This window comes from Pteropus vampyrus, unplaced genomic scaffold (assembly GCF_000151845.1).
Source record: "Pteropus vampyrus isolate Shadow unplaced genomic scaffold, Pvam_2.0 Scaffold135, whole genome shotgun sequence".
Lineage (NCBI taxonomy): Eukaryota > Metazoa > Chordata > Mammalia > Chiroptera > Pteropodidae > Pteropus > Pteropus vampyrus.
The window spans coordinates 4,322,480-4,345,140 of NW_011888916.1; the positions used below are offsets into that span (position 1 = coordinate 4,322,480).

General features: G+C 47.3%; 2 protein-coding genes across 6 annotated transcripts in view; both read right to left on the reverse strand.

Annotated features, from left to right (window-relative positions):
- AGBL4 (ATP/GTP binding protein like 4) overlaps window positions 1–22,661 on the reverse strand; it is a 1,052,851-nt gene that overhangs the window by 165,091 nt on the left and 865,099 nt on the right. The window lies entirely within an intron of this gene.
- Window positions 19,416–22,661, reverse strand: part of BEND5 (BEN domain containing 5) — a 50,286-nt gene continuing 47,040 nt past the window's right edge. For all 4 annotated transcript variants that reach the window (XM_011367667.2, XM_011367668.2, XM_011367666.2 and 1 more), the window contains one exon: window positions 19,416–19,591. In XM_011367667.2, the coding sequence (XP_011365969.1) occupies window positions 19,434–19,591 (158 nt within the window). In that variant the 3' untranslated portion in view covers window positions 19,416–19,433. The remainder of the gene's footprint in view (window positions 19,592–22,661) is intronic.

The following is a 22,661-nucleotide window of genomic DNA, read 5'->3' on the forward strand; positions in this document are numbered from 1 at the left end:
AGACTTGCTCATAAACACGGCGGAGTGCCCGGAGGTGTCACCCGGGGTGCATGCAGCAGGGGCTGTGCAGGGCTCTGGGCTCCGAAGTTCTGGGCGAGACTTCTTACTGTAGTTGCCAGTGACATGCAAGATGTGTTCACAAAGGCATGAGGGTGGGAACCGCTCAGGGCTGTCCCAGGACATGCAGCACCCAGAAGCGTGGGGCATTGTGATAGGGGGAGGAAGGTGAGCACATGCGACATCACGGCAAACTGGCCAAGTGCTCCGATGGCCTCTCACGACGCCTCTAGGGAGAGTGTGTCCGTTACCAAGTGTGTGAATTTGTGGGTGCCAGCATCTCCCCAGGAAGGTGACCTCCCCACTCCCTGAGAATCTAAGGCAGGTTTGCATAAGCTTTCCATACACATTCCATCCTTCCATTCCACAAGCCTGTGTTGAGTACGTGCTGTGCGTCAGGCACTGTGGGGTCACCCCATATCTGAGATTGTTTCCAGGACTCAAGCGTGCCCTGGGAGGCGGGGTCACAAGTTCCGGGGACCTGACCCTGTGTCTGAGGGTCCTGTCCCACCGTTTGCTATTCTTTGTTAGACCCTGAGCATGTCATTTGTCCTCTCTGGGACGCAGTTTCCTTCTTTGCAAAATGAGGTCTTAATTCATACTCTCAAGGTTGTTATAAGTTAATACTAATAGTAGTAGTAGTAGTGATAATAATAATGCAGAGCACTGAACACAGGCCAGACTTGGTTCTAAGCGCTTTGCATATATCAACTCCTTCTCCCCAGTGGGCTGGTCTGAGTGCCTAAGGGGCTTGCTCAGCTTTGGGCCTGGCACAAGGGAGCACCCGTGGCTGTTGGCTTTGCTGGAACAGTCGCCTCTGGCCCGAGGAGGCATGCGAGACGGGAATATGCCAGGCACGTTCTGGGGCCGGCAGGCAGATGAGGCTGGCTGGAGCTCGGGGCCCGTGATTAATATAACATTAATGAAATTGTCAAATTGACCTTGTCAGTGCCTGCTCCATCCAATTACATGGCCGTGGCCCCCGTGAATGGGGTTAAAACAGGAGCGCACATAAGAGACAGCAAGACCACGGCCGTGGGAGAGAGCACTGCCCGGGAACCCTGCAGAAGGGCCATTCCTGCAGCCAGGCCGACCACTTCTGGCCGTCTGAAAACTGTGGGGCACTCTCAGAGCACAGCGTCCCCTGACTCTGGAGAAAATGCAGCTGAGCATCCTCTCTTCATCAGACAAGGGTGCTCCACACCCTGCCTGATGCCCCCAAGACGTGCCCTGCCACTCTGCTGGGCATGGGACACGTGGTGAGCAAGACACCATAGCTGTCTTTGAGGAGTCCTTGCTCTGCGGGGTGAGACAGACATGGAAACACAGAGAATTCGCCAAATGTGAGCAATGCCTGGCGACGGCAACCCAGACAAGGCACACCTAGATCAACCCGGCACTCAGGAGTTTGCCAGAAAACAGGGGCACCCGAGGTGGGAAGTGACCCAGAATAGAGGGCTGGGCAGAGTACAAGGGAGGGCGGGCATCCTCAGGGGACAGCCAGGTTTCAGACAGAGGGACCTCGGAGCAATGTTCTGCAAAGAAGCCAGGGCTATGTGGGAGTCTGCTCATGGTGCGGGGTGCTGGGAGCAGGATGGGGGTGCTGGGCCAGCAGAAGGGAAACCCAGAACAGCTCAAGGTGTCTGGAGAAGAGAGGCTGGTGGGGTCACACGATGACGGGCACAGTGAGCTTCTCTGAGGAAAAATTTTCCAAGAAATGGGCCCCAACAGTCCTGCCTGAGTAGAGAAGACTGGTCCTCTCTGGAAGGGCCAGGCAAGGCTGGGGTAGAGTGGACATTTGAGGAATCATGGTGCCAGCAGCAGCTTGACCGACTTCAGATTTCTGAGGAAGACCCTGGGCACAGACCTGCTCCCCCCGGGCCTCGGCCAGCAGCACTTAGTCCTGGTGCTGGGGACGGCCTGCCACTCCCTCCCTCTCGCTGTGGCATTTCCTGCGCTCTTCCAACCACGTGGCGCTTTGCGGCTGACTGAGCTTGCTTATATCCCTTCAACGAGATCTTTACCATGGCACTAGAAGGCTGCATCATTTTTCCCATTTCACAGTTGATGAAACTAAGGCTCAGAGCAACCACATGTCCCTGCCTAAGGTTTGTTGATAATGGAGGTGAGACTCATGCCTATTTATTCGGAACTAAAATGCTATGCTCATTCGATTACCACGTGGCTATCTTGAAGGGAATAGGGGACTAAAGCTAGACCTCGGCACGAGTAGTGGCTGGAGACAGGCAGCTTCTGGGTGGCCCCTCACTTGATAGGCCATCACTTGTCTTATTTCACCAAAAGATAATCCCACCAACTGCACTGCTAGGGCTCAACAGGGGCCCCAAAATAATGTGGATGTTGTCTTTAAGCAAAGTGATTCATGTTCGGCCATGGATTCCTATTACTAGTGCCACAGTGCCCCCAGGGAGGTCAGATCCCTAGTTCCCTCCCATCAAAGGACATCACCGCCCACTTGTTCAGCCGAGCTGGAAACAGCAGCGTCATCCCAAGGCCCCCTCTTCCCCTCTAATCAGCAGGTCGCAGTGACTTTACCCCAGACAGACATTTCCGTTTTGATCTGCCCTGCCCACCCCTTCGTTTCCACAACCCCTGCCTTGCTCTGGTCTCCACGGTCCTTGCAGGGACCCTGCACTCAGTCTCTCGTTTTCCCTCACTCTAGTCTCACCCCATCCTGTTGATCATCTACAGTTCCACTAGCGTGGTCCATCTGAAACACCAATCTGACCTCGTCGTGCCCGAGCTCGACACCCTTCAATGACTCCCTGTGGCCACCACAGAGCAGAGTTCAGCTTGTTAGCTGGGCACATGAGGCCCGCAAGCCCAGTGCCTGGCCCCAGCCACCCCACAGCCTTGCCTCTCAACACGTCATTCGGACTCATGCTCCAGGCCCCGAGCTGAACCTCTTGCGGTTCCGAGAGGACACTGAGCTTTCTCAGTCACTCCTTCATTTACTTCCCCAGCCATTTATCCGACTGTGTAGCCCCTATCGTATGCTGGGCACTCTGCTAGTCACTGTGTTTATGAAACTTACATTTTAGCTGGTGGTGAGGGATAGGATGATATTCAGATATATGTATCAGGATGAGAAAAAAATAAAGCAGCAGAAGAGGGCTGGGGAGTGCCCTGGGCTGGGGTGCGACATGTGTGCACTCTCAGACTGGTGGGCAAGGAGAGTGTTTCTGATGAGGGAGAAGTGGGCAAAGAGCTGAGGGAAGTGGGGGCCACCATGGGGATGTCAGGAGGGAGAGGGCTTGATGCCCACAGACCTTACCTCGCCCCCTTCCCTCTGCTTGTAACGCCCTGTGCCCCCCCTCGGGCCAGCTCTCACCTGAGAATGGGCGTGACAGTCACCTCCTCAAGGACATTCAAAGAAAATCAACCCATCTTTCTATGCCTCTGCGGTACCCCATGTGGTTTCTGTCCCAGGACTTCAACATCAAAGAACTCAATTTTTCTATCTCTACTTGTTCATTCATTCATTCATTCACTCATTCATTCATTTGTTGAACAAAACTGCTTGAATAGCCCCTGGGGACCGGGCCCAGTGCTCTGGCTCGGGATGCATCTGTCACCTCCCCATGAGTTCCTGGGAGCGGGGGAGGGACTCTGCTGCTCACCTCATTATCCCAGTGCTAGCACAGCACCTGGCCCAGAATGGCTGCAGGCCACTATTTGCTGAGTGAATAAACATTTGAGATCATTTTATTGAAATACTTCAGAGTAAATTTGGAGACAGGCAATCCTCTACTCAGGAGTAATTTAATAACCACAAATGCCTTTAACACAGTGGGGAGGGGAAAAAAATAGGTGTGTGTGTTCCCTTATTGCTGCTTTTAAAATAAATGGCATTTTAAAATAAAGTGTCCCCATACAGCATATAGAACGTGGCCACATGATGAAATAAATAAATATCTGGTGAAATTATGCATTGCAAAATAGACTATTTCTGGTCTTTTGGTTATTAAATTTAATCACTTTTGAGCTGTGGCCCTACTCTTTTTCCTAGAGGCAGGTACGCTTTTGATTAAAATGTGGGCCCCAGAGCACTTTCACGGGGGAAGGCTGAGCTACGTCCCCAGAGGAGCTGTAGCGAAACCAGCAAACAGGATGATGGGGCTGAGGCAACGGTCACAATTTGCGTCTCGCTTGATGGACGTGTTTATTCCCAGACAGAGTGCACGGCAGTCACGGGGCGTATGGAAATCTTGCAATTAAGGTGAAGTCTAATTAGTGACCACATATGCAAAATACAAAGGGACCTCCGGTGACAGACACTCTGATTGGCTCTGAAACGTGATTATCTCACTCCGGTCCTTGCCTCAGCCAGCCTTCAACTGAATTACAGGAGTTGGGGGGTGGGGGATGCCTCTTAGCGCCATACATGGATTCTCTGGGGACAGCTCGTCCTTCGCAGTCAGTCGTGACACCTCGGTCCCCAGAGGAGAGCACCGGTTTCTGAATCCACCAGACTTGGATTTGAATTCTGACTCGGCCGTTATTTCCGCTCCGGCCTCGGCAGTCTCATATTCCTAATGGGAGTGGTGACGACCATCTCAGAGGGCCATGAAGGATCAGGAAAGGGCTTGGTGGGGACTCACTTCAGGGAAGTCGCTCACCAAATTGGGTCACATCCGCCGCCTTTGCCCTCAGCGCATCCATGCAGGTGAGACTGCTTAGCTCAGGATGGAGCCCTGCTGGGGGCCGGAGCCAAGAGCTGTTACTACTACATCCTCCACTGTGCCCACAGGACCCAGGATAGGCTTCCTCTCGACCTTTCTGTACTTAAGGACCTAACTCCACACTGAGCAATTAATTTTATGTGTCCACAAGGGCAAACCTGGCATAAGCTATTTCCCCCTTAATCCTAACAGTGCTCGGGAGCAGAGGCAGCAGAAGGGCTGTGGGGCAGACACTGATGGCGAAGCTTGTCAGATCCGGAGTTCTGGCCTGGAGACAGCAATGTTCCCTGAGCTGGGACTGGCGTCAAGAGGTGATTTCAAAACTATCGAAGAGAGCCCAGAAGTGTGTGGCATCAGTTTACATTCCTATAACATTTTACAGTTTAAAAAGTGTCTTCAGCTGATCTCACCTTTATTCCTCTCTAAGCTTGTGGGCGGGGTGGGGCGCGGGGAGGTAATGCCAATCCCACTTGACTTTGAGCTGCAGGCCCAGGTCTGCATCTCAGGTACATGGAACCCCACCACGCATAACATTTTGGAAACTTTTTGCTTTCCGCTTTTTACTTCATATCTCCTTTTTGTTTGTTTTAAATATTTAAATGTTTATTAAAACATTACAGAGGCCTCTTTTGCACTCTTCCCCATCCCATCCCTGAGAAAGACTCTCCCAGAGCTGGGATGTATCTTCCTGCCCAAGTTTTCATACTTTGACTGCACATCTGTACGTCCATAAACAACCTATAGACTCATTTTGCATGTTTTAAGATTTTACGTAAGTAGTCTCAAACTCTCAGTTTCATTCTGCCACTTACTCCTTTGACTCCATATTATGCCTTTGAGATGTATTTTTGCTGACGTATGTAGCTCTGGTTCATTTTTAGCTGTATGGATTTTCACCCTATGAAGAAAGTCAGTGTGTGTGTATTTGTGTGTGTGATGTGTATAGCTATCCTGTTATTGGACATTTGCTTCCACTCTTTCTACCGTCCTGTGTTGCTTTACAACACAGGAACCTTGTACATGACGGTGAACCTTGAACATGCTAGAGTCTAACCAGGGGAACAGAGACGCTCCTCTGATTTTGTCACATAGCGCGGGGCCTGGCACCTCAGAGGCTCTGCCAGTGGTGATTACCAGGAGGCACTCAGGCTGTGATGAAAGAACAGTGGACTTGGTCTCCGAAGGACCTGGACTTAAATCTTGACCCTCTCACTCATTAGCTGTGTGACCCTGTGCAAAAAATCTAACCTCTCCGGGCTGCGGCATCCTCATCAGGAGAAATAAAGACAGTTACACCAACCTCCCAACAAACACTCTTATTGTGGTGACTGAGTATATGACATTTTTATGTCCTATAACTATCTCTCCAATCTCTGTAAAACAGGAGGAGCTCAATAGAGCTATTGGAAAAACTCTCTGATCTGGGCAGAGGCAAGTTCCTGTTGGCTGCCCTTCTCATTCCGAATTAGGAAGTCTGGATCAAAAGCTCAGTCTTAAAAACGAAAGAAAAAGAATGAGAGAAAAAGAGAACTAAAGAAAACAAGCCGCCTTACAATCATAACTTAAAACCTAGGGGAGCCCACCCCACCTCCAAATCTGGCTGTGGTTTCTAGTCCATCTGTGCCTTTGGTTGGCCAACACTGGAAATCTCCAGAGGATGTACTTGGTCTTGGGCCAGGCTTCCTGAAGGGCAGCTCCACCCTGCAAAGCCCACCTGCCCTACTGGGCCTTGTGAAAGGCAGCCCAGACAGGGCTACAGAGGGTTAAATCTCTTCCTCCTCCAAGAGATTGGAGCCAATGAGGTTTTCTGCTTAAATGGCCTATAACTATCTCTCCAATCTCTGTAGCTCATACAAGTGCACAAATCAGCAAAATGAAAATAATTTAAAGAGCCATTGGAAAGAAGAATTCCAGACTCCCTCCTTCTGCCTGCAATGTTAGCCTCTCAGTAGCAGCTCTCATTTTTCATATCCAGAGCCAGGGGCTTCCCACCAGTTTGGAGAAAGTGTATCAGAGGCTGAAATCTGCTCCCTCGCAGGAGGGAAGGGAGGGGGCACAGGAGCACTGTACCCCACCTGGAGTACTTTGTGGTTTCCAAACACTGTCTCGGCCATGATGATGCTGCCAGGGCCGCGCCAGCTTGCGGAGGTCAGTGTAGCAGGGACAATAACATACTTATAACTGAGAAACAGAGGCCCTAGAAAGGAAGGTACAGACCCAAAGTCCCACACAGGCACAGCAGGATGGATGCTCCCAGCCAAGGGCTCAGCGCTCAGCACTCCCGCTTCTCTCTCACTGAAAGAGAGGGCAGTGCCTGTGAGTGAGCACCCACCACGTGCCTGCTGTGTGCGCAGCCCTTGATGCAGCAGCCCTAAAACATCGGCACTGTTATTCTTGCTGTAGAGCCGATAAACGTGAGGACGCAGAAGGCTGAGTAACTTGGCCGAGGTCATGCTACTGAGAAGCAGTGGAGGAAAGGCTCAAACCCATACTCTCTCCGCAGCACACTTTCCATGGCGTCGAGGAAGTGCTTAGGAGAGACCGGACAGAGAGACACGTTCAGCCTGCAATCTGCCCCCTCCCCAGCTCTGCCTCTGCCACCCCTCATGGGCCTGCACAGAGCGGGTCCAGGGCATGGGAGCTGCACGAAGGAGGTGCTGCTTCAGACACCATCCCCTGGGTACTCCCCGTCTGGACTCTGCATTATGGTGCTCACCACCTGCTTCCCAACTAGCATTGCCAAGACTCAAGAACGAAGGTAAGCCAGCACTTGCCCCTCATTATCTCTCACCTGGGTTATTCCAAAAATCTCCTTGACTCTTCTCTCTCTCCCTCCAAACCACCTACCACATTGGTGCCAACACGATCTTTCATCAGCTGTCCCCGGTCTTCGGAGTCTAGCACCTCAGCCTGGGACCAAAGCCCTCCATGAGCTCACCCGTACACACCTCTTCAGCCTCCTCCCCCAACACCAACATCACCTCTACTCCTCGAAACACCTACCCTCTTCCACCTCTTGCCCCTTGCTCGCGATGACAATAAACATTTACACAGTGTTTACTATGAGTCAGGTACAGTTCTAGGTGCTTTATAGAAATTAACTTACTTAAGGCACACAGGAACCTAAGGCCTGCGTTTTATGGAGGAGGAAACTGAGGCCCAAACCAATTCAATAACTTGCCCAAGGTCACAGAACTGGTAAGTGGTAGAGCCCAGAGCCGGGCCTAGGCAGTGTGAGGTCAGAGTCCTCGAACGTAACCATTCCCAAGTCTTCTCCTCCTTTCTAGTCCTGGCGACAGCCTATCCTGGTGAAGCAAGATCGGTGCAGTAGTGGAGGCCGAGCTAACCATTTCTTATAATGGTTGAAGGTTGTTCACTTCTCTTCCCATAACAGGTAAGGGACTTTTCAGTGTCACAGCTGACGTGGCACAGACCACTGGCCCTGGTCAGTCGCTCCCCTTACGGTCCACCAACCAATAGGAAGTAGAAGACGCGTAGAAAAGGGAAAGATCCGCTGCGATCAGGCTCAGCCTTTGGATGTGAATTTGCCGAGCCGATGTCAGCACCAATAAACGCTGCTTCCTGCTTATCATCTCGGTGCCCATCTCTCTGCCCGAGTATCCTGCAACATCAGGGAGGTCTCCTGACACCGTTTCTTGATTGCTCAAGGTCTTAAACCCCCAGGCAGAAAGAACAGCTCTGGTCCCTGGTTCCCACAGCCCTAGGTCACCAGGGGCCAGGATTCTAGGGAGAGCTCCATCTCATCAACACCAGGCCCTGTGCTGGGCCCAGGGACTCAGAGAACAGACAGTGGCCCCGCCTTGGAGAGCTCATGGCCAGTGAGAAAGATGGCACGCAATGATAATACAGGCTGATGAGACCAGCAGGGGTCATGAGAGGGTGCTCTGGAGCAGCGGGAGGAGTCCCCAACCCAGGCTAGGGCAGGAGCATGCAAACCTCCTGGAGCAGGGACAAGCAGAAGTCGAAGGTCATGAAGCAGAGTAGGCAAGGAAGGTTCAGCTAGAAGAAACAGCAAGATCTAAGGTAGCTTACAGCATGGTCATTAAGGCACCAGGGTTTGGAGTCACTAAGGCTTCGATGCCAGTTCTGCTTCCTAGTCACAGCTGTGCCATCTGGGACAAGTTACTCAACCTCTTTAAGTCACTTTCCTCATCTATGAAGTGGGAATGGTGACAATAATCAGCTTCATAGGGTTGTGTGAGAAATAACGAAGAGTTCCTAGCACATAGTAAGTGCTTAATAAATATCGGTTAATTAGAAAATATCCATAACTATGTATCCTGCACCTAGCACACAGGAGGGGCTCAGGAAAGGGGAGAGATGAGTTTACAGTGTCCTGACCTCATTTGCTGACAGCCAGAAGGAAAGAGACAAATAAGACAATGCAATGCAATGCTCTGAGAGTCGAGACTCAGGGCAGGCTGGGTTGGGAGGTTTGGAAACCTGCAGAAGAGAAGGATTCCTCAGAAGAGAGGGAAACAAGCCCTTAGGGAAAGTGATATTTGAGCCGAGTCTTCAAGACTGGGGAACAGAAGTTTTCCACAGTTAACAACCCAGGGGAAAGGCGAGAATGAGCTAAGGCCCCAGACCGTCCAGGCCCAAGGAGCTGAAGGCAGAGGTGGCGGAAGGGGCCCTGGAAGAGGCAGCCGCAGAAGCGTGCGAATGTTTAACGCTTGAGGGTGCTCCTCACTGCCCAGTGCTGTCACCGCAGGGGGAGGGGGGTGTGTTCACGGACACCCCCAAGATGGCACAAGGCAGTTTATATCTGTGCTGGCACATTGTCGATATCAGAAAAAAAGTTTCAGTTGGTTCAGTTTTCCAAGGTGGGGCAGGGTAGGTACACGGCAGGGTGGGGCTGGGGCATGGTGTGAACAGAACACACAACCCCTGTGATCACTGCAGTTCAGACCCTAAAGCCTCCAGAATGACCAGACAGGGATGCTCCATCTCTGCCAAGTTCCGAGCAGGGCCGCAGGCACCCACGAGCAAGAATTGCTGAAGAATTAATGGCAAGGAACCAAGGACAATGCTACAGGAAAAGCCACCTTGGTGTCTGCTCCTTGTGTGGCTTCTCTGGTGGCTGCTGCCACAAGTCAGGGGTGGGCGAAGAGTCCAGTGTGATCATTGGCAATTTGGGCTCACTAAAGTTTTCTGGGTAAATTTTAAATGCCCGTCCTGAGCGGGGGTGGGGGGATTCCTTGCTCAGATTCTTCCTACAGAACAATCTGTATGAGTGTGGCCTGGGTCTTGGACATTTATTATCTCTATCCTCTCAAAACTCCACTGGCCTGCTCAGGACCCTCATGGCCTGTACCTAGCTAGGGACTAAGGGAGAGAGTCGCCTTCCCAGCACTGGGATTGAGCTATAGTGATCCCGGCTTTTGTCACTGCTTCTCAGTTCAGGCCTGGATTGGGGCCACGGCCTTCAAATGAGTCTTTGATTTTCGTCATTTATTCATTCGATAATTTTTTAATGAGCATATACTATATGCCAGGTGCTGGAAATAGAGCAGTGAACAAAACAGAAACCAAGATGTTAAAGTGGATAATGAATGTAATTATGATAAAGTTTGAGAATTAGTCTAAGAACAGGGAGAGAAAACTGGCAACGCAGTTTAGATGCTTATCAACAATTCTGGTTATTGTTTGTTTATTTGGGGTGTGTGAGTGTTGGTGCAAAGACAGGAGGTGGGTGTCTGGGTCTCGCTTTCTTCTCCTTCACGTCCTAGACACTAGAAATGGACACGGAAAATGACTGAAACAGGGATGATACACCCAACTGATTCCTGAGATTTTAGAATTCACTCGAAATGGCCCTCTTCCATCACCTCATCTAATGGGAGGCAGGCGGCCAATCCCACCTTGCATGTGGTCTCGAAGCGATGGGACTCACCTCCAAAGTCACACAGCATCTAAATGGCTGCAGAGCTGGCTGTGAGGCTCAGTCACTGTCCCTCCTTCCTCTCCATCCACAGCTTCTGCTGGTCATGGCCCATGAGTTTGACATCACCAAGATGTAATTATGTGGCACTTACCGCAATTACAATATAGAAAAGTAGCATTGTTTAGAACAGTGGTTCTCAAAGTGTGGCCCCCAGACCAGCTGCATCAGCATCACCTGAGAACCTCCTGGGAATGTAAATTCATGAGGACCACCACACCAGCTGAATCAGAAACTCTGGGGCAGGACTTAGGATCTGGGTTTTAACAAGCCTTCAAGGTGATTCTGAGGCAGGCTATTGTTTTAGAACCACTGATACGGAGAAGAGAGCATTGGATTTTGGATTTTGCTTCGGGAGACTTGAGTTTAAGCTTCATCCATTTAATATATGACTCAGAAAATTCAAATTACCCTTCGTTATAGCCTGTTTCCTCATCTTCAAAATAAAGATACATCATAGAAATTGCTCTGAGAAATCACGAGGAGTAAGATCTGTTCAAGTCTTTTATATTATTAGTCGACATGATAATAAAGCCATTCATTAATTTATTCAATAAGCATTTACTGAAAACCTAGTCTGCTGGTCCAGGCCGCCCATGCTGGGAGCACCCATTCTGCTGTCGTTTAGGAACCACTGGGCTAAGGCTCAAGCCAGCAGTTCAGTTGGAAGACACAGGGTCGAGTCCATTGTGGACAATCCTTCGCTATGGTGCTTTATATTTTAAAATGCAAAGGGCGGGGCTGCATCTCTGGGCTGAGGACAGCGCCCACCCGGCTGGAACTTGAAGCAAAACGACCCGGGTTTGGCCAGGACGCATTTTGGGCCAGGCTCCTGCTAACACATTTTTCACTTGGGATTTCACTGTATCCTCAGAGGAACCCCTCCGATTCTGTGTTATCGGTGCTGTACTACCAGGAGGAAAAGAGGCCTAGAGAGGGACATCACTTGCCCAAGGCCTCAGAGCTGGTCAGGATGTCCAGAGTCAGACATCACCATGTCTGATGAAAGGGTGTGTCAGTGAAAGGAAGGCCATCTGTATGGACTCAGGATGCTAGGAGCTGAGCACTTCCCCGGGCGGCTTTTATGTCGGGAGCTTCCTAGTATGCTTTTCCATTTTGTCCTCTCCGCACTGCAAGGGAAGAATCACTATCTGCATTTTTCTGATGAGGAATCAGAAATTCAAGGAATGCTGTGACTACCTAGAGAGATGCAGCCTGGATTCAATCCTAGAGCATTCTGACTCAGAAACCTCCCCCCTCGCCCCCATCTGTCCATGGCTAGGCTTTTCTCCAGAGGAACTCTAGGGGCCCCTGCAGGGGCTGAGGGGAGGGTATAGGCAGGAGCAACCCTGCACCCCCACCCACCTCCTGTGAGTTCTATTTTTTTTTTAAGTCTCTTGTTTCATTTTCTTCATGAAAATGTTTCTTTTATACTATAATCTGTTCTTGCTTGTCGTTTATCCATAAAGTGTTTTAAGGTACTAGTTAAAATGAACTCTTCCTTCCTACCTCCCCATACTTCCCCCTGGCCATCTTAGAGTAAAAACGAGGCTCCAGGTAGACAAGACGAATTTAATGTCCCATACTGTCCACACTTCTTAGATACCTCTCATCCCCGTGACAGGGGCCCGGCCAGGGCTTCCTATCCCACGCTGACACCCTCACAGCATTCTAGTCCTCGCTCAGATCTCGCCTTCGGGACGAAGCCGCCCCTGGCACTCCACTAATGAGTCGGCCTTCTCCCCACACTCGATCTGCCTCAACCGGCTCTCCTTTCCCCCTTTTCATGACACTTATCACCTTCTACAGTCTTCTCATTTATTATGGGTACCGTTTATCTTCCTCTCCATCCCATTCTACCCCCACTAGAGTTTAAGCTCTTTGTGGATTTCTTCACTGATATGTCTCAGGCATTTAGACTAGAGACTGACATGTAGTAGTCACTCAATAAATATTTGTTGAGTGATTGAACAACTACTCATGGGGGAACTTCTAGATACAGTAATGAGGCCAGAATACTGAATCTCTCTCCCCATTAGCTAACGAAGCAGTAAATGCCCAAATACTTGAGTACCAGATCAGACATGGCTGATAGGATGTATTCTGGAAAGGTGCAAAAAGCACAGGGTTTGAAGTCACACTTGAAATATGACTTCCTGGTCAGACCTGACCATCAGTGCCTATCAGAGTTCTGGGCACAGGAAAGATGCTCAGAATGTTTAAGATGAATGGAGGGCGGGGGGTGGGGGGGCTGGATCAACAGACAAATGATCAACTTACAGCCATTCTCATCCTTCAGGTGTAAGTTCTAATTTTACATCTCAGAGCCCTTCCCTGATCACACACTGATGTGGGCAGTCCTAGCTACTAGAATAACCCAGCTCAGAGAAAGCTAATGAGCAGAAGTGGGGTCTTTAGTGGAGGACCATCTGGCTCTTTCCTTTTCACTGAACTAAACACTATTATTGATAACTTGATGAAGATACAAAAGATAATGTTTACGTACTATAAAGCTTAGAGGAAGGCTATATCAGAGAATTAAATTCCATAAGGATCTCAGATACCCAAATGTCTGCATAGACAATTCACATAGGATGAAGCTGAAAAAATACAACTGTACAGAAAGCTAATTTGCCAAACTTCATTAAAAAATTCCAAATACTGATGAAGTTGTGGGGAGGTGGCACACACATGTCTACCTTGCTTGAGACACGAAATAACTTTTCACAAAATAATATAGTAACACGTGGAAAGGACTATAAAAATGTTCTTGCCCTCTGACTCAATTTTAGCTCATTCCTGGGAATTTATTCTTAGAAACGAACAACCGTAAAGGATCATGGCAGCGTTATCTCTAATAGTCAGAAACTAGAGATGGCAAAACATACAGTTGAAGAGATAAGAAGGTAACCACGGCTCAGTGGTAGCTACGGAAATCAGGCAGCAGAGGGGAAAACGTTTGCCATGTGATGTTAAATGAACAAAACACGATAACGGGAGGCTGGCCAGTCCCCACGGACAGAGGGGCTGCCCATGGCCGGACCGGAGGGGCCCTCAGGAGTGAACGTGCACTCGGGCTCGGCTCTTGGGATTATGGCTGGGTTTTCTCTTTTTGCTTTGGCTTCCCTCAAATTTTGTTTTGTATTTTAAACACAAATGGAAAAAGAAGATCTCAACCAGCTGGAATGTTGGGCCGAAACCAATAAGATGAAATGGAACAGAGATAAATGCAAAGTCCTGTATTTCATTTAAGGAATATATTTAAGAACACACAATCGAGGTGAGAAGCAGTAGGAAGAGCTGCTAAAATGAAAAAGGGAAGGAAAAAAGAAACACAAAAAACCACATTTGCCGAAGCTCAGAACTGGGACCGTGGCGGCTGGCGGCCTGGCACGGTGGCAGGCCAGCGTGATAACCGTAACACTGCCCAACGGACAAGGGGACTGGGGCTGGGGGACATTGGGAACTTACCCGATTTCCTCTCATCTAATAAATATTGAAGTCAGGATTTGAATTTGGTGTGTTTCTCTGGCTTCAAAAATTATTATTATTATTATTATTTTTTATAATACAGTGAACTAAAGGAACAAGCATTGTGCTAGACAAAAAGAGGGAGCAGGGGACCGTCCATAAGCTCAACATGACCTTTTAGCTTTGGTGACCAGAAACTCAACATGAGACAGCTCTATCACTAAAGATGCTAATTCAAGGCTAGACCACATTAATGGAGAAATGCCATCCAGTAGTAAGAGGCGACAATCTGCTCTAGTTAGTGCTGATCAGACCCTTCCTAGGGTAACGTTCAGTCCTGAACCCCACCTGTTAGGGACATATCTATAAAAGAGCAACCAGGATGGTCAGTGTTCTTAGGATTAGGGAACTAAGACACAGTAAATGCCTAGGTGCTTTACTCACATTATCTCACACTGCTCTTGAGACAATCCTGTGGCAGTCAAGAGTTGAACCCAGAGCCGTCTAATTCCTGGGCAGCCTCTCTCACGTGAGAAATGGTGGAACAGAATCTGAGCTATTTATTAGTTGGTGAAGAGATATGACTGCCACCTTCAGCTCTGCAAAGGGCTCTGATTAGAAGCATTCTGTGTGACTTCAGAGGATAGAATCTGAATGACCTCAGAACTCTCAGGGAAGTAGATTTTCAGCTTAGCGGAAGAATATTTTAGTGATGGCAATAACTGGATGGACTCTCAGGTGAGAAGAATAATTCCCAAGCCTAGAGGCATTCAGGTACGTCTGGAAAGGCACTGCTTGGGGTGGACAGATCTCAGAACCTCGCAACCTCGAAGTTCACTTTTAACCTTTAGATTCCATGAGCCTATGAAGCTGTTTGGTGGAAACTGATCAATCCCTTCCAAAGGAGTGATGACGACATCTGTTGGTAGGTCTATTTGAAGATATAAAAGTAACAATTATATGCCCAAGGTAAACAGGATGGTCCAGAGAAAACTAAAGAAAATGACATCGATTCTGCTGGAGATCCTTACAGGTTAAGCTATCATTTTCTGTTAACAAGAAACCAAACTCTGGAGTCTTGGAAATAATCAAAGAAAATATAATTAGGTACTAGTTTTCACCTATTACATTGGCAAAATAATTTAAAACATGGTTACACCCATCGTATGTATCAAGAATGTTAAAACGTTATTCCTTTTGACCCAGGCAAAAGAACCCTAAGAAAACGATAGAAAATATAAGTGGGGGGTGGGGAGGACTGCGCACAAAAATGTTCATCAACAACGTAAAAATTCAAGAGGGCAGGGGGTGGGGGCTCAGGACGGAGAAGGGAGCTCGAAGGAGCCCACAGGGAAAGGCCCATGAGTACTGGAGGGCCAAAGGCAGGTGCGAAAGCCAAGGTCAGAGCAGGTAAGAGACAGGACAGGAGCACACTCAGGTGAGGACTAAAGGGTGGAGGGAGAGGAGACGGGAGGGGAGGAACACCAACATTAATACCGGCGACCATTTATCTCCGCTCTTTGGGGCACTTTAATACATGCTCAGTCCTCCATAACTAGGGATTATTTTCTTTGTTTTGAGGATGAAGAAGCTGGTTTTCAGAAAGACGAAATAACTCATCTCAAGTGAGGTAGCAGGTGCTAGAGGTGGGAATTAAACTAAAATGCAATGACCTTAACCCAAGCTTACTCTACCACTGAGCTGGACCAAAGTGTGCAGCGAGGCCTTTCACGAACTGGAAGTCCTGTGGGTTAGCCCCACAGCTGGCCAGGTGGTTTCCTGGATTATAGTGTGATATCCGTTCTCCTGGTAGATGTTAGAACTGATTGCTATAAATTACACAGAGCAGCAGAGAAGCAGGTTAAATGGAAAGAGGATACAAATCTAATCATATGCTATGATCGCAGGTATATAAAATACATATTTACACCCTTAAAAAAAAGACTAAGATACGTCATGATATTTGTAGTAGCGCAACTGGAACGTTTGTCCATATTGTCCACAAGTTTCTATAAAGTGGTTTTATTTATTTATACTTAAGAAAGTCATAATTTAGAAATGCATCCAAGAAACCTTTGGGCACATAACAGTCACTAACACTTTTCTCAACTGGAAAATAAAAATAAGCCACATCTTTGTTTTGTCTGCTAACAGGACTTGTTGCCAGGCCTTCTGAAGACAGTGCCCAAACCTCAGCAATTCAGGCCCTGCCATTTGGTATTTGACTGTCTTGCCTTGTCTTACACAACTCACTGACATTGAAAGAAAGGAATCGAAAGAAAGAATTGAAATGTAAAAGTGAGGGAGTAGTCATTAGTGCCTAGAATAAAAGTCACTTTCTGCATCATGTTCAAGTAAACAGCATTGACAGAGCATGAAAGTTGAACTCTGAATAAGGTTAGGGCAGATCCTCAGCTATTTAAAAGAAAATTTATTTTCCATTTCGAATAACCTCAGGCACTTTAGAGGAAGCATATCTTTTTACTTCGAATATACTCTTGTTCCTTCATTCAAGCAGGCCTTCTACCAAACTGGTATTATTCAGAAGTAGCACTTGTGTTAAAATACACGTTCCCAGCTCCATCCCACACCTACTGAACCCAGCTCTCTAAACCAAAGCCCAGGAATCTCTATTTTAATGGTCTCAGCAGATTCTTAAGATTTGGTAAGTTTAGGAAACCCTCTTCTACACAAAATGGGCTTGAGTTTTGCAAATGTACTTGAATGTAATAAAACTGAATCCTCATAAATAGTACTATTATTCCCAGTCCTTCCAAATGGTTTTAATGAAACTGATTTCTATTGGCTGATTACTTAGGTCGAGTCTTTGACAAACCCTGAGATTACGCAGCTAGATTCTAAGCCCAGACCATAATAGCCCACTCATCTTTCAAGAAAGAGGTGAAAGGGCAGATTTTGCATAGACTGGGATTCTGATCCAGCTCCAATGCTGACAAACCTGGGACCTTGGCCAAGAAGTTATTTCACCTTTTCTGAGCCCATTTCCTCATTCTTATGGATACAAGAATGATGGCTTTGACCTCATATAACTGTACCAGGGCACTGGTTACACAACAGGCGCTCAGAAACTTCTTTAACTCATGTGCAAAACCTCCCAATTCTCTATCAGAATCGGTTCTTAGGTCCTTCTTTGTCACACCCACTTCCGATTTTATTTTGCCTGTAAGCCACGGATAACTAACATTTGCATGGCTCTTCGAGACTTACAGAGCCTTTTCCAGATATCACCGGGATTACGCTCTGCAGCTCTGAGTTCGCAATCATTAGTTCCACTTTAGAAGAAACGAACCTCGGAGAAGTCAAGTGACCTTCCTAGAAGCGACAAAGGCAGAATTTGAACTTGGATCTCACAATCTTTCACAACCCGGTTCTGTCCCTAATGCATGCATCGTATATTACACAAAACACTTTCACAGGCATCGTTCATGACGCAAAGCACTTTCACACGCCACAGCATTTTTAAGTATGTATTTCCATTACTATTCTTCCCTCACCTAAAAGCACCTACGAAGCAGGTTATACTGTATTAGTCTTTGAAGAAAAATGGATAGAGCCTCTGGGTATACTTTTGCCATGCTTAGGGAGAAGAGGGATGAGCTCAAGTATGATGCATACTGTTTCCCAGACTCTCACGCCTTCTATGTTACTCATGCCCAAGCTGCCCCCATGCCATTAAAATGAACACATCTTAATAACAAGAATGTATTGAACACCGCTAAGAGTCACGAACTTGACTGACCCATGAAATGAGTTAACCTTATGTTAAACACTTGGAAAAGTCCTGGCACATATTCAGTATGTTGTTGTTGCTATTATTACTACTTAATTATTTTCCTCATTACACTGATACGGACTCTGAGAAGCGATTGGCCCAAGATCACACTGCTAGTTTGAGGAGAGCCAGGAAAATACCATAAAAGGAAATTCACATCTATACATCCTATTAGAGAACATATAGTATTTCACATTACAAAGGATTATTTTATTTACTAGAATAAAAGTCTTCAAAGAGGCACCCACCTCCCTTCCTTACCCCAGTGATCCTGAGCTTTGCTTACAGACCATTAATGCTTTAATGGTCTAGTAGATCATGCTTTAAAGAAACCAGAGACCAAAGTTTTCCAACCAATGCCTATAAGCCAATAACCAAAAATTAAGAAATTTACGATCGCCAACATTTATTGAGTACTAAATATATATAATCCTTACGGCAACTCTGCAAGTTAGATATTATCTCCCTTTTATGGAACCGAAAATGGTCACTCAGGAGGTTAGGTTAAGCTCAAGGCGAGCGGGAGAGCAAGACTTGGAACCCAGATGCTCAGCCCAAAACCTCTGCCATTTCCAAGATACCATCCTGACTTCACAGGCATTACAGAAAGGAAAGTGCAAATCAACAGGGAGATCAAATGTGGTTGTCAGATGCACATCGGGAACCTTAGAGACTCAGAGACTGAATGAGATAAAAATTATGTAACTTGAAAGTGTTACATTTGAGATATAAGATGGGAAAAACAAACTGACATCGGGTGACTGTCCGACTTCCCGATGGTAACCCTGGACCACATCTAACATTACTGCTCCCCTCCACCCCTCTGTAAAGATTGACTCAAATCATCTGGGAAGCTGGATCTCAGATCGCCTTGCACAGGAAAGGTGACTGGTCCTAGATCTGTCCTTTGAAGTAGTCTGCTTTTGAGACAGCCTTTCAGATCTGTAGACAGCAACCACATCCCTTATGAATTTTCTCTCCTTTGGCCTAAATGTTCTGTCCCTCAAGGGACACTGGTCACCTTCACTGTACAATTACTATCCTTAAGTAAATGAGGGTAATGATTGCCTACATCAAAGAATTAATGATGCTTTATTATAGAACAGAATAGAGGAGCAGCGAAGTCCTTGAATGGTAAAAATATCAGTTCCAATTCTGGGTCAAGTGACGGGCAACTCAGAGACATTTTATTCCCCTCTGAAAAGACAGTGTTTTCCCCATCCCCAGAACGACACTGGCGCCAGGTTGCTGCCCGAGTCTCAGCAAATCCATCTGACTTCTTTGAAGTGGGAAGTCCAAGTTCAGAACAAGCCGCTGACCCCAGAACCCTACTGGCTCCCTGCCCATACACCACCATGCACAGTGGGGTCTGATCCGGACGGCACCGTCGCCCGCAAATCACACGCCACGCAAGGAAAACGAGAAGGCGTTATGAAAAATCCAAAGTTTATTGCAAATTGTATTTTGCTTCTCTCCGTTCTTCGTTTTTACAGGATTTATTGATATCCATGATTTTTTCACAGATGTACTTGTTGACTTTGGAGAGTCTCTGTGCAATTTCAGTTTCATCCACAGTTTCTTGTGCTATTCTGTCATACAAACACTCTGGAAAGGGAAAAAGAGACGAGAAGGCCGAGGATTAATGGTGAATCTGAGTAAAAATCTTTTGAGGGAAAGGAAAATGTGTGTACTGACATACTCCCCAAATACCAATTCACGTATGTGGCAGGGCAATCCTTTCAAATCTTCATCACAAAATGTACTTAGAAAAGTGTAAAAACACACTGTAAATTTACCCTTTAAAGATAACAATAAAACAACACCCAGGTGCCTACTACCTAGCTTGTCAGGACATTTCTGGTCCCTCTGAAGCCCCTGGACGCCCCTCCTCCATTCCATCCTCTCCCGCCCTCACCAGAAACAACCGCTCTCCTAAATGTTTGCTTTCATTTTCATGTTAACACACATGCATGCGTCCTTAAATAACATACTGTTTACTTTTCTGTTTTTCACTTTTTTATGAGTGTGTCCATACTCTACATAGCGTTCTGACTTTTTTTTTTCACTCAACATTACAGCCCTGAAATTTACCTCTGTTCAAGTATATAGCTACGGGTCATTCATTTTCACATCGATGAGTGGTGTTCCACTGTATGACTACTCTACAGTTTGCCGATCCATTTTATTGTCAATGGATACTTGAGTTGTTTCCAGTGTTTTGTAATTACAAACATGCTGGCACATGTCTCCTGGGGTAGGTGTGTAGGAAATTCTCCAGTATGGGCCTAGGTGTGGAACTGCTGAGTGTTAGGGTATGTGCATGCTCAAGTTTACTAGGTGATGCCTAGTAAATTGTTTTCCAAAGTGGCCCTGCTGACTGGCACTCCCAACAGTCGTGCGTGCAGTACTGGTTGGCCTACATCTTCGACAGCACTCGACACTGTCAGATTATTAAGGTTTTGACAACCTGGTGGGTGTGAAGTGGTGTCTCATTGTGGTGATTACTAATGAGGCTTCCGAGAGCCACTTTTACTGAGTCTGCCATTTGCCAAGATGAAGCAGAACGAGCCCCAGATCAGGACTGATGCCTCACCTCGTAAACAAGGATAACAAACCGCAGAGTATCTTTTTTAAGGTTGCCACGAGGGATATGAGAGCAACATTTTGCGAGCCTTCTTCAAACTGTAAGGAACACCACACCTGTGTGGGGTTGTTGCAATTATCTTATGTATCTACAACGGTTCACTCCCAGCACCTAGCACAGTGCTTGGCACAGAGCGAGATTAAGTAAATATCTGTTAAACAAATGAATAAGTCAGTGTTCTTCCAGTGAAACCTGAGGGGACATAAAAATTCTGGACATAAGAGGACTGGGAGTGCAGGTGGGGAATGCACCACTGGAGTCCATCACCATGGGCAAGAATTTCAACTTCCTTGAACCTGAGCTTTCTCTCCTATAAAACAGGAATGACAAGCCAATTTTAAGGAAAGGAAATAAAATCCTGTGTACCAAACCAGCACATGGCAGGTAATCCTCTTAGAAATGCAGACTGTCAACACTAGAAGGGATCAGAGACTAACCCGTGCTAACCCCAGCACTTCCCCGTGAGAAGCGGGAGGCCTGGAGAAAGGAAGGTGGTGTGGGCAGAATCCACTGCTGTCCCCCTCCCCCAACTCTGAACCCGGGGCACTGTTTCTTCCCCACTGAGAAGGGTTTTGCATGGAGAAGCCATTAAAAGCTTTTAATTGACTCCCACTACTTCCTGACCACTCCTAAGCCCTACTAATCTTCACTTCATCTTGTCTTGGCCTTTCTATAGGGACTCAAATAACAAGGTAGGGGGCCCTATCTCTCTCTTCAGTCCTACCTCTGTTATTAACCACCTGCAATTCCCTCCCCACTCCAGTTTCTCCCACAAATCAGTGTCTTTGCTCATCTCTTTTCAGATTACCCTGGCTCCAGGTTCCACCTGCCTGCACCCTATTCATTCTTCCCAACTCAGCCTCGCTAGAACCTCCCAGACTGAGTTAGGAGACGCCTAAGCCTCTGTGCTCCCATGCTCGCCTGGGTTCTTCTCTGTCAAAGCATGGATCACAACCTAATGAAACCACAACCATGCTGTCCTTCCTACAGCCTGGAACACTTGGGGCATTCTCTCTCCAGCTCTGGGCAAGGAGAAAGCAGACAATCACAGCGACTGCTGGAATCTGAAGCGAATGAGGGAGGCAACAGATGCTGTGAACTGTTCCAAAGTTTAGGTGTTTGGCCCTAAACTTACTTGCTGTACAACTTCTAGTGGGAACCTCTCCGGGTCTCAGTGTCACTATCTATTAGAGTAGGATATCCAACTGGATGATCCAGGGAGATTCTTCCAGCTCTCGGCCTCTAGAAGGTAATAAGGATGGCAAAGAGGCAAAGGAAAGAGCAGGAGAAAGAAGGAGAGGGGGGTCTGATGGCCCTTGGAGCCCCCGGCATGAGTTGGAGAAGACAGCGGGAAGAGAAAGGTCCAAAAGGAGAAAGGTCTGCAGAGAGGCCTCCGCAGAATTCCAGTCAGTCTCATTTCCTGGGTGTGAGAGCACTGAATGGTCCCTCATGTTGATTAAAAGGCTTTCGTTAGACCTTAGATATTAATCATCTGTAGTTGCCAGGAACGTCTCCCTCTGCGAGGGAGCATTTGAGATTATTGCTTAATTAACAAGGTTTATAACAGCGCTAATGTGTCCTATTAAAAAAAGTTGTAAAAATTAACCAGAACTCAATGCTGTGGCTCATGTGGAAAACTCAGACACTCTGCAAAAGGTCATGTGACCTTAATAAGGTTTAACTGTCCTTCCGGAGCTTGTCATTAAAGTGAGATCCCTCCAACCCTCCTGCTTGCATCTTCCCAAAGTGGTGTCAGTGTTCACCTCCTCCCCCCGCTACTATCTGGTAAGAAATTATTTTAAAATCAGAGAAGAGACTATCCTCAACAACCCTTTCGCCATTTTTATACAGCAAATGTGGCTAGATGTGGTAGAATCATACAAAATAAATATAATCTCAACCCAGCAGAAAGCCTGCATGGAAAAAAACCAGTCAAGCACAATCTGGAAGAGCTCAAATAATTAGGCTAAAAATCATGAGTATATGGTGGGATGGGAGACGAACTTCAAACCTGCCTGGTTGTAGTAAAAC